This window comes from Mastigoproctus giganteus, chromosome 9 (assembly GCF_048544385.1).
Source record: "Mastigoproctus giganteus isolate SK-2022 chromosome 9, ASM4854438v1, whole genome shotgun sequence".
Lineage (NCBI taxonomy): Eukaryota > Metazoa > Arthropoda > Arachnida > Uropygi > Thelyphonidae > Mastigoproctus > Mastigoproctus giganteus.
The window spans coordinates 156,321,254-156,334,103 of record NC_143583.1 but is presented as its reverse complement, the minus strand read 5'-3'; the positions used below and the strand labels follow the sequence as shown (position 1 = coordinate 156,334,103).

At 40.6% G+C, this 12,850-nt stretch overlaps 1 protein-coding gene across 3 annotated transcripts in view; it reads left to right on the top strand.

Annotated features, from left to right (window-relative positions):
• LOC150080832 (uncharacterized) overlaps positions 1–12,850 on the top strand; it is a 92,269-nt gene that overhangs the window by 53,063 nt on the left and 26,356 nt on the right. For 2 of the 3 annotated variants that reach the window (XM_090382119.1, XM_090382117.1), the window contains exon 4: positions 5,798–5,932. The exons of the other annotated variant lie outside the window; for it this stretch is intronic. In XM_090382119.1, coding sequence (XP_090238245.1) covers positions 5,798–5,932 — 135 coding nt within the window. The remainder of the gene's footprint in view (positions 1–5,797; positions 5,933–12,850) is intronic. 3 annotated transcript variants of the gene reach the window in all.

Genomic DNA, 12,850 nt, shown 5'->3' with positions numbered 1-12,850 from the left:
AAGTATGTTTCTCATTCGTTGCCACTAATAATGACTGACGTTAGCTGTCAATCGAACTGCACATCATATATTAAATGCTTTAGTAAATTTCCCTAACTTAGCGTATTGTAATGAAACTATTACATATAGCCAAACAGAAATCAGTTGTAATTATAAGTGTTCAGTTAATACTACAGGCAGCCACATATGGTTATGGAAGTTTACAAAACAGAAAGCACAAGAACATTACCAGATAATTTAGCAACGACGTGGGCTTCGACCTCTGACCTCGTAGTCGTGCCGGAGCACGACTGCTAGGTCAGAGGAGTTTACAATTAGTTATTTCGATAAGGAATAAAATCGTTAACTGTATTTAGCAGTCATTCGAGCTTGAACCACGTTCCACTCAAATAAGAGTGTATTACTGCACTCTCGCGCTTGAACACTGGTCTTCTTCGGGCCTACATATGTGCCCACGTTTAACCACTAGCCTATGTCAGGCCTTTATGTCAGCTCCAAAGAAACTACGACAGAGAAACGCATTACAATTTATTTGTTCTGTATCTTCCTCGCTGTTCCAACCTAGGGTTGGGTCAGGTGAATCAGATGGAAAAGCCTTCCATCTTTTTCTATCTTCCTAAATCTTATCATTCTCTCCCACTCAATTCCCTTCGTTTCCACACCTTCCCTAATCTGATCTCTCCATCTTTACCGGGGTCTTCCTCTCGGTCTCTTCTTGTTCAATTTCATCTCAAACATTCTTATTAGTATTCTGTTCGAGTTCATTCTCTTCATGTGTCCAAACCATCGCAAACGTGATGCAGTCATCTTCTCCCTCAAACTTTCTATTCCCAAGTTCATTCTTTATTTTGTCTCTTCTAGTTTTAACTAGCATAGTCCTTAACACCTTCATTTCAATTGCTTGGATTCTGTTGGTATCATTTTTATTCGTCCTCCACGTCTCAGCAGCATAGGTCAAAATAGGGACAAAACATGCCTTATTTACCAACTTTTTACACTTCTTGCAACTTCTCTACCCCCATAACAGGCCGTTAACGTTACAGAAAAAAACTCTGACTAGCTGCTATTCTCCACATTGAGGCTGCCATCCTTTGTTAATACACTCCCTAGGTACTTAAAATTGTCCACTACTTCCAACATTTCATTTCCTAATTTTATCCTTTTTACACTCGCTTCTCCCTCTCTGTTCATCACATCTTTGCTTTTTTTTACTTATCTTTAGACCAGGTCTGGCCAACCCAAATCGTTCTGCGGGGCCGCCTTGAAGAACTACAAATATTCCGCGGGCCGCACATAAAATAAAACAATCTTAAAAAAAAAAAATCAAATGCCTTAAAAATTAATTTATTCCTTAATTTTTATTATATATCTACATCGCTGAGATATTTGCTTTTCTATGCGATCACTCAATTTTTTTTTAAAATCTACTTCAATATCAATATTGGTAGTTGCACATCTTAATTGCTTTGTTATTGAAGCTCGAGATTTACTTTTAATAAATTAAATTTTTGAAAAGAAAGTTTCACAAACGTATGTGGATTCGAAGATGCTCACAATTTTTTGTGCAAAAAATCTTAATTTGGGATACTGTTTCGCTGTCACATACGCGTTGTAAAAGTTGATTTTTGATGGCGTGGCGTGAATGTGTTTTAATTCATTGGTGCACTGTAAATCAATTACTTCCATCTGCAGAGTTCTGTGGGATTTGAAAAGCAAAGATAGTCTAGTATTATAATATTTCTCGTTATTTACAGTGCCTAGTGCAGCTAGTGAATGATTTCCCACTGATGTAGTCAGTAGTATAAAAATCATCTGTCGGGTCGCAAAAAATGTGGGCCGCGGGTTGGCCAGGCCTGCTTAAGCCCATACTCACTGACTACACTTTCTCAATGTGTCAGTTTATCTTGAAGTTCTTCCTCCTTGTTTGCCCAGAGGACAACATCACAGCTGTTCCATTTTTTTTAATCATCCACCGCTACAAGGATATTGTCAATGACAATAATAAAAAGTAGTGGTGACAATACACTACCCTGTCGAAGTCCATTGGACAATGAAAACCAATCTGAGCCCCAAATTTTGTTCTCACAACTTTCACACTTTGAATACTTTTAATTATTACAACCTCCTCCCTGTCTATTACCATTTTCTCCAGACTTTCCCACACTATCATATAATAAGATTCTTTATTAACATAAATTTTATACAATATATGCCGTTTCGAGGTCTAAAAATACAGAAAGAGGCTCTCGGCAAACCAATGTCTTTCTACAATTCTGTTAAAGCAGTCAATCGTTGACATTCCTCTTCTTAATCCATACTGTTCTTCCCTCATTCTCTCTTCTGCTTTATTCCTTAATCTTGTCTCGAGTCGCTCAAATATTTTACCACGGTGGCATAATAAATTGATAGCAATAACAATTTCTTTGTTTTGATATTAAATATAATCAACAACATTAAAGAAACATATCTCTTTGGTGTTTACGTATCAGCGGGTAACCACAGTTATTATTATTTATTTATTTTTTTCGTAAATAACCAAACCTTCTTTTACAAACAAACAGGTATACTTCATAGTGTTGAACAGTATTTGTTCGCAAAAAGAAAGTTATGTTATGTGACTAAAATTTGAGCGTCTTGCTTCTTAAAACTAGGATCACGCGACAGCATCACATTCTAAAATGTTTAAAAAAATGTTTAGCTTTACCGTCTGTATGACATGCGGTTTGATCGACAGTAGCTGCCAGTTCTAATTAGGAGCAACCAATGAGAAACACCCCAGGTACTCACATCTGGTGAGTGTGGGCTTGGCAAACCCAGGGTCCTGAGCTGGATATCATCATTTTTCTGTTTCTTGGTGATTCCTCACTCACACACACGGTAACTTGAATTTTTTTTTGGTTGGTGCAGCATAAGCCTCAGGCTTCCTGTTACCATATGACTAATAATAATAACCGAATTTGATTGTCAACCAACCATCCAATAATATCATTGAGTAAATTTTATAATTGAGGAATTTATTGTAGCTTAAACACAGAGCGTACAGATAAAGCAGAAATATATGAGCTTTCGGCTATATGGTAGCCTTCATCAGAATTAAAATACATGAATGGCAGTTGGAATGAAGATGTGCACTGCCAGGTGCGTGAGACGCGAGGTTTAATTGTTTGTTGACGTCTGTGGCTGTGACGCATGATGACGTGGCCAGCGCTTGTCCAATGACAGAACTACTGACTCTGTGATCGGGTTGAGTTGGTAACCACTGTTCCTGTTTAAGGATTTATCCGAAGATTTTATATTTAATGATTCCAACCAGGTACGCTTTAGGTAATGGTGGGATCTGTCTACCACCACGACATCGCGGTGTGGGTCGATGTCGTGGTGGGTTGTCCAGACATGTTCGGCGATAGCTGAGTGTTCTATATCCGCTAAACGGATCGCTCTTTTGTGCTCCGAGAGACGTTTCTCGAGTCGACGTCCAGTCTCTCCGAAGTAGCAGCTAGTGCAGTCACGGCAAGAGATGCGGTAGACTAAACCGCTCTGCAGAAGGGTGGGGACAGGTGTTTTCACGTTGGAAATGAAAGAACGCAGTTTCCTGCCTGGGAGCTGGATGCACTTTATTCCGTGCGTTCTCAGGATTCTGCCGATCTGTTGTGACAGGTTGGGGTAGTATGGGATGAATGCCCTTGTGGATGGCTCGTCACTGTTGGTGTTGTAGCTGGTCGTCACGATGTCACGTGTCTGTAGATCACACCTGTCGAGGACGTCAATGGGGTAGCCACACCTCGTAAGGTCTACTTTGACCCTAGTGACCTCTTTGCGTCTTTCATCAGCGGAGCTGGAGTGTGTCCAGGCGCGAGTAAGCAAGGTTCGGGCCGTGGAGAGGAGGTGGCCTCGCGCGTGTGCTGACCGGAAGTTGGTAAACTGGCCAGCACACATGGGCTTACGATAAACTGTAGTCCTCAGGTATGTGCCTTCACGTCGGACAAGTGTGTCTAAGTATGGTAAAGAGTTGTTCGACTCCAGCTCAATCGTGAATTTTATGAAGGGCGATAGTGAGTTGAGGTATGATAGAAGTCGCTGACCTGAGTCTCTAGGGATGACCACGAACACATCGTCAACATAGCGACACCAAAAGGCGATGTGATCAGGTGCGTGTGCAAACGCACGTCCCTCTAACTCCTCCATCACGATGTTTGCTGTGACTGAGCTGACCGGGGAACCCATGGCCGTGCCATGTATCTGCTGGTAGACTGAGTCATTAAATATGATCGCACCCCCTGTTAAGCACAGTCTGAGGGCGGTGGAAATGTCATCGGGTGTGAGACCAGTTCTTTCGTTGAGGGTTCTATCATTGTCCAAGAGTTGTTTTGCACAAGAAATGGCAAGTTCCCCAGGGATGGAGGTAAAGAGCGATATGACGTCGAACGATGCCATAACTTGATTCTGCGAGATGGATACAGTGCGAATCCTCTTTATGAATTCAACACTGTTGGAAACGGTGTGGGTGGTCTTGCCAACCAGAGGAGAAAGAAGTCTCGAGACAAATTTAGACAGCTCGTAAGTCGGTGATCCACAGCAGGATACAATTGGTCTCAGTGGTGTGTCTTCTTTGTGCACTTTCGGTAGGCCCTTAAAACCGTGGGATCTGACATCCGGAAGCACGGAGGTGATTACGGGTTGACTGTGTGATCTTCCCTTGTTTCAGCCAACTGTTGACGAGGATATTCACCTCTGATTCCCATCGTTCTAAAACTCTGTTGGGGTTGATGGTCAGGGGTTTGTATACAGTAGTATCCCGTAAAAGTAGTAGCGCTTTCGCCATGTAATCAGTGTGATCCATTACAACCGTACGGCGGCCTTTGTCTGCCGGTAGAATGACGATGGACGAATGTCGTGGTGGTAGACAGATCCCACCATTACCTAAAGCGTACCTGGTTGGAATCATTAAATATAAAATCTTCGGATAAATCCTTAAACAGGAACAGTGGTTACCAACTCAACCCGATCACAGAGTCAGTAGTTCTGTCATTGGACAAGCGCTGGCCACGTCATCATGCGTCACAGCCACAGACGTCAACAAACAATTAAACCTCGCGTCTCACGCACCTGGCAGTGCACATCTTCATTCCAACTGCCATTCATGTATTTTAATTCTGACGAAGGCTACCATATAGCCGAAAGCTCATATATTTCTGCTTTATCTGTACGCTCTGTGTTTAAGCTACAATAAATTCCTCAATGAATCCAGAGCACGTGGGCCTGTTTCGTTAAATTTTATAATGGCACGCTTGTCTTCTCAGCTTTCAACCTATGAAAATCCTAAGTAGCACAGATTATACCTTTCGTGTTTGTGAGCTTTCATAATAACGATAAAACGCTGATTCGGGAAGCGAAAACGTCAGTCAGTAAGTTTCATGTGTCAAATGCTCTTTCTTTCAACAGACGGCAAGATAATACTGTAATAAATTTAGGTTGTACAATATTTGATTTAAAGTTTTTTTTTTTTTTTTTCACGTATAATAGAATACAATGTAAGGTATCTTAGTGAGTCTCTCTCTCTCTCGGCTGATTTTGTTGTAATTAACAGTAAAGGACTATTAAATTCGAAGACATCTCATGAAAAAACGTTTTAAAAATAACAAAAATGGTACTTTATTTACACATAAAACGATCAATGGATAAAATCAGCTATACAAGCGATTTACTCATTATCATCTCCAACTCGCGCTTTTTTTTTTTTTTTTTTATCTGAAGAACTAAATTTGATTAAAGTTGTTTATTCCCTTTGAATCTGCAGGTGGACTGTACCTTTATCCAACAAGCATGCCATATAAAGAAATGTGGATGGAAACTCGTAAGGAATATGTTATTTTGTTGGATGAAACATCGATCAAAACCAAGATTATCCCCGAGATGAGCGAGCTCTACAGCAGTGAGTGATCTCTTTAATATTTCTAAAGTTTAATAACGTGATAAGCGAACATTGCCAGTTAGTCAGTATGGCGTAGCCTTGCATTACTAGAAAAAAAAAGACGTTTACTGCAACCAGATCTATTTTTGTTATCGCTTTTTTTTACTCTCATCGCGGTTGACGCATGTGCAGTGGAAGTGATTACCTAACATCCCGATTTGACACGTTGCGAAAAATAGAAAAGAACTAAACAAGGAATGTTCCAGGGAGGTGTACTGGTTTCTTACCAGTAACCTTTAGCCACAGAAAAATGAGAATTAAATTTAATTTCATCACCCAAGGAATAATCAGAGAAACTGCCCCCAGTGCTGGGGTCTTGGAAATATGCTTCTGGGCGCATTTAGATTTCAAAACTTCACCATCTTATGCTGAAAACCGGGTTACTGAAGGCATCTAACGCTCTGCTATTGAAGTACAGGCAAACTAAATTCTGGCAAATCTTATGTCCTGGGTACCTACAAATTAAATTAATACTTAAATGCAAACTCAGTGTCATCAGATCTCCCACAATCAGGATTAACAGTCAATTACTAACAACCAGGCTGTTAAATTTCTTGATATCACTCTAAATAACAAGTGGTCTTTCATCACATACATATGAAGACAATAAGAGAGAAAATCGAAAACTTCATTTCCATGATTTCCTGTATTACTAGGAGAGCATTGAGGGTTGAAGGGTAGATCCCTACAGCTTATGTATACAGCTCTTTTATTCCTATTATCTTGTATGATGTTAAAATAAGGTACCATTACACAAACAAACAGTTCATCCGTACCCAACTTGACCAGATACAATGGCTAAAGCAAAAGTGTTAGCATTTATCATATTATAATTCTTGCTTTTAATATATTCTTTATTTGTTTTTATTGGTTTGTATTTAATAGGTGACAGAGCTGCAATGGCTCAATACGTTCTACGTTATATATCAATTAGTTAAGGAAAGGAGGAATTACCTCTATGAACACTTCTGTGCCGATATTCTCCGTTGTTGTAGAATATATGCGGACTGGAGTTCGTATCGGGTCCGGGATTTGTTGACCCCCGATCCAATGTTATAGATGTATGACATTCGGCCATGTGGCCAAGCATTGTGATGCAGAGGAGTTCTGCGAGTATTGTGCTGGACGGGGTTATGTGTACAGAAACTGTAAAAGGAAAAATGAGTCGCCAAAGTGTGACTATTGGCGGAGGAAGTTGCCGTCGGTAAGATCTGCCCAGATTATGTCCGAGCGGTTGATATTCTGAAAAGAAAAACCGATTTTGGTGATTAGCTGGGGACCCTCTTGGGTCGGCGGTCTCTGCTGTAGGTTTGTGCTATTCAACTCAGTCCACAAATGCTTGCGGAGATTTCTGCAGATCTGAACGTTAGACAGGGGCATGGGCCGGCTGCTTGGGTCTGGTGTGACTCCGGTATTTATAATTGTCATATGGGTTGTATGAACTGAAAGAGGAGGCTGTACCTCTTTAATGTAAGAATAGCTTAAATGACAAAGAAATGGATTTAGAATTAGATCTGTTTTTTTGGTTATCTGACCGGGAGTCGAACTGGTTTTGTTAGATAAGGCGACCTACCTCCTCGTGGTGGGGGCGGCGATGACGTCCCTGCCACAAGACCAAAGGTCGTTCTAAAAATTTTATGTTAATGGTCAAAGACTGACTGACTGTTTGCTGTGGTATTCCTAACCAGGAAAAGTCACAACAAAGTACAGAGTAGCATATGGGCGAAAGCCTGGGGGGGGGGGAGAGCTACATAAGGTTAAGTTTTTGATACATGAACTCTCCGTTGTTGAATTAACTATGCAAATACTTTACATTAATTCGTCATACTCTTAGACAGAATCAATGATCCAATGCACCACGGAATCGGTGGCCCACGCACCTCAAAATTACATCGAATCACCAACCTAAATCTTTGAGTGCGAGAAGACAATAAGTACATACTTTAAAAACAATTTAAATGCTTTGAAACCAATTCAAACAATGAGTCCATCCTTTAAACACTTTAAAAAACAAATGTTAAAAACATCAAGAATGCACTGAAACATTAAGAAATTAAAAGAATTTTGTTACTGCCCTGAAGCGGAAGTTTTCGACTAACTCTCTCTCTCTCTCTGGGTAATTCAGAATCTTCTTTTTTTTTTTGGCTGGTGCAGCATAAGCTTAGGCTTCCTTGTACCATATGCTAATAATAAAGTTATGATCACAGGAAAGTGAAACCTCGCCTTGTGTGACAGATTTATAGCATGGAGATCAGTTGCTATCTTGGCGCATGCGCGTAAAGGACCAGGAATCTGAGATGGGGTAGGGGCGACGTACATTGACTGAATTTTGATGTAATTTAATTACTAGTCTCAGCAATTAATAATTTGGTGTAATCATGTTGGATGCTAAGTATTTTTGCTTCGTTAAATAGAAAGGTGTGGTCTTCACTGATCGCATGGAATGCAAGTTCCGAACCACAGTAGCGGGACGCAAGGGCAGACGTTGAATGTTGCTTCATTCTCGTATTGAGGTATCTACTCGCTGTCAGGGGCGGGCGTCCCTAGGGTGAAAGGGATACACTGCACTTGTGCGCCAACTTTCAAGGGACACCTGAAACTTACACATATAAAGAAATTTTAAAGGGGGCATATTGCGATTGGCACCTGGACGCCACATACCCTAGGAACGCCGCTGCTCGCTGTACACTCAATACGAGAATGAAACAACATTCAACGTCCGTCCTTGCGTCCCCGCTCCACTGCTTCGGAACTTGCATTCCATGCGATCAGTGAAGACCATACCTTTCTATTTAACGAAGCAAAAATACTTAGCATCCAACATGATTTGGTGTAATCATGTTGTAACTCGGATTCCTGCTCCTTTACGCGCATGCGCCAAGATAGCAACTGATCTCTATGCTATAAATTCTGTCACACAACTCGCGGTTTCACTTTCCTGTGATCATAACTTTAGCCGAAAAGCCTTGTCCGCTTCAGGGTAGTAACCAGTGGCGGATTTCCGCACTTCAGGTTTGAGACCTGAGATTTGAGGGGGCCTCAAATCTTAGGTCTCAAAAAAAAAAAAAAAAAAAAAAAAATTCATTTTAAATTTTTACAGTCATCTTTATTACCGTTACTGAATAAAACTATAATTTAATATGAGAAGTTAGTAAACTCTTATGCGAATATCCCCACATATTATATGAAATATCTATGCGAACTGAGTGAATCTGAAGTAGAATACATATTATCATTAATGCTAGATTTTATGTATTAATGTTAGATTTGGGAAGGATGGTAGTTGTGTCATTTTTTTAATTTAAACAGTTAAAAAATGTATGAAAGGATTGCGCAACCAAAATGATTAAAATCACAACACCAAATTTAGAGCGCGTGCTATAGTAAAAACGTGCGCATAGAATGCACACTATAGTGGTACCGAAAATATTTAGAGGGGGGGGCTCAAAATTGAACTGCGCCTGGGACCTCTCAAATGCTAAATCCGCCACTGGTAGTAACAAAATTCTTTTAATTCCTTAATGTTTTAGTGCATTCTTAATATTTTTAACATTTGCTTTTAAAGTATGGACTCATTGTTTAAATTGGTTTCAAAGTATTTAAATTATGAACTTATTGTCTTATCGCACTCAAAGATTTGGGTTGGTGATTCGATGTAATTTTGGGGTCCGTGGGCCACCGATTCCGTAGTGCATTGGATCATTGATTCTGTCTACGAGTGTGACGAATTCATATAAATTATTTGCATAGTTAATTCAACAACGGAGAGTATCAGCACAGAAGTGCAAGACCTCAGAGGCAATTCCTCCTTTCTTAACTATTAGTTTGCATGTACAATATTTCCAAAAACATTAGGACAGTTTTATTTATTTGATGACTTTCTTGAAGAAACAGTGAAACGTAAAAATAAAGTATTTTATACTGCTTTGATTGTGATATGCTCTTCCCGTCTACTTCCACCTTTTTTATGTACACATTTCCGTTCTGCATCAACAACTCTGAAAAGCTGCATTCTTGTTTCATCGGTTATTATTATCAATTCAGCTGTCCTGAATACAATGGATGTCACGATAAGCGGCATCCATTGTATAAGGAAACCGCATTTTTTAATTGTGATTCAGCAAGTCTAGAAAAAAAAAACGAATAGTGACTTCCAAACTTTTAAAAAGAAGTTCCCCCCCCCCTTCCAATTGTTGGAAATATAGAAAGCCCCTCATATTACAATTCCTTGGGTTGTAATATGAGGATTAAATCCTCATATTACTACTATTAAATCAAATTATACTGTAATTAGTGCAATGTTAACACGGAAACCTTCAAGCGGCCGTATCCCGTCACTCGCTCTTGGGGCAGCAGATTGAACACGAATACCGTTTTGTTTTTGAGCATTTTATTGTTTGCCTCCACATGCTGAAAAGTACTGATTGCTTACAGGTATGGGAGATTAATCCATTTCAAAGTCATTTTCAAGAGCTTAAATCAATAGACTGGAATGCTATCTATAAATTACAACCTCTCGGGCAACTGATTGCATCGTAGATCACCTCCGACAATCGCGCGAGTAGGAGCAGCAAAAAAAAAAAAAAAAAAAAAAAAAAAATCCTAAATGTCCACGCCCTTCTTTTTCTGGTCTAAGCAATGCTGCACTTAATGTTTGAATCTCGGGAGAAGTTGTCTGTCTGAAGCCACTCGTACACCACCATCTTGACCTTTTTAACCGATGTGAGGTGCTGTTCTATTATTGATCATAGAGGTGATAATCACATTGAAATAAGTTCAGTGAATAAGAAGGATGGAGTAATACCTCAGATTTTATCTCCTATAACTGATTCCTTGTAGGGTGAATGCGAGGACGGGCACCATTATGCTATAGGTACACACCTGAGGCAGCAAACCAGGACTGTGAATACCTCAATTAAAATATATCGACGTTCATAATGATTACACTCAACACCAACCATGCGATTAAATAAAATATTTTTACTGAAATTATATGTACAATGAATAATAAAAACTGATCTTTTTACATTAAAAGCGATAAAATGACAACTCCTTAAAATACCGGTAACCTTTGCTTTCGGAAGCGACAGCCTCCTTTCTCAACAGGATACTTCTGTTATACAGCACATCCTTAAGTAGCAGGTTCACGGCATTCACACACGTGGTCCCACAGGAACATAATCGGTATTCCCCACCTGCGCACTGCAACCGGAAATGGCTCGGGAGCGTCCTATACGGAACCGATCGTCCCGTCCGAGGACAACAGCCTGAAGAAGGGGATGCGAACGCACACCCCTATCTCTATTAATAATGTTGTTAGATGAACTAATTCGCAAGTCCCAGAACCCATGTGCACGGTCCACAATGACCGCATCTTCTGGGTAGGGTTCCAGCTGCTTCCACCTCAGAGGTAAATTGAATGAAAGGTGAGAAGCTATTAAGCACATTAAGTACTTCATCTTCCTTACCTTTCTGTATAATGGTAAACGTGTCATCCACGTACCTTTTCCGCTTATGAATGGGGAACTCCAACCTATCAAAGATCCCATTTTCCAGTTCCTCCATGGCTAGATAAAGATGATTACCATAAAAAAAAAACCTTAGATCTTTTACAGGACGCCACTACGTATAGGGTTACCCAGAGAAATACGTTGGTTGGCCTAGAACGGCAGGTTAATAGTATCATACAACGCTGGCTGAAGGCAGGAAAGATATTCAAGGAGGTATTCTGGTCTTTGCATGCAGCAGGATGCCGGCTGCCCAGGTTCTGCGGTCTCCCGAAGACGCATAAAGTGGGTGTTCCACTTAGACCAATCGTGTCCTTTGTAGGTAGCCCTACCCATGTCCTATCGAGACTTTTAGCCTGGCTGATTGCCCCTATAGTGGGTCGTTCTAGTTTTGTTATCAAGGACAGTAAGGGTTTTGTTGAAGATCGGATTATAAGGGAAGGGGAGATTATGATTTCATTTGATGTAGTATCTCTTTACATGTATCCCCATCAAACATCCCCACAATCCGGGCATCTAATCTCATTGACTACCCCACTACTATTTTATTCAATGCGCAAGAATGGCTTTGGAGAATGATGATACTTTAAATACCAGGTCTCTTCTAAGCACTGATGATATTTGTACGGGTGTAGAGTTTTGCCTGTCTAGTACTGCTACTATGGTCTTTCAAGAGGTTATGTATAAGCAGGTTCATGGCACAGCCATGGGTTCCCCTATTGGCGCCATTGTGGCCAATCTAGCCATGGAGGAACTGGAAAATAGGATCTTTGATGGGTTGGAGTTCCCCATTCATAAGTGGAAAAGGTACGTGGATGACACGTTTACCATTATACAGAGAGGTAAGGAAGATGAAGTACTTAATAGTATGATGTGCTTAATAGCTTCTCACCTTTCATTAAATTTACCTCTGAGGTGGAAGCAGCTGGAACCCTCCCGTTCCTTGATATATTGGTGGTCAGAAAAGGTTTTAGGCTAAAAACTGAAGTTTACAGAAAGCCGATGTGCCGGAGCCAGTATATTCATTATAGCTCGCCGCAAACTAATCAACACAAGAATAGTGTGGCCAAGGCATTGTTGGATAGGGTTAGGTTCCACTACAGTACCCCCGAGGACAGAGAAAAGGAAATTAGTAGGGTCACAGAGTCCAATTCTAGCCGGCCGCACCAGTCGCCACTGCATACATTCCTTACTATCCGGGCCTTCTGAACGTATTGCACGAGCATTACGTGAGTGCCAGACCCGCTGTGTGCAGCTTCTGGGACAGAGGTTGCACACGGTGGTTTCTCAAGTTAAAGACCCCATAAGAAAAGATGCTAGTAGTGGGGTAGTCTATGAGATTAGGTGCCAGATTGTGGGGAGGGTTATGTTG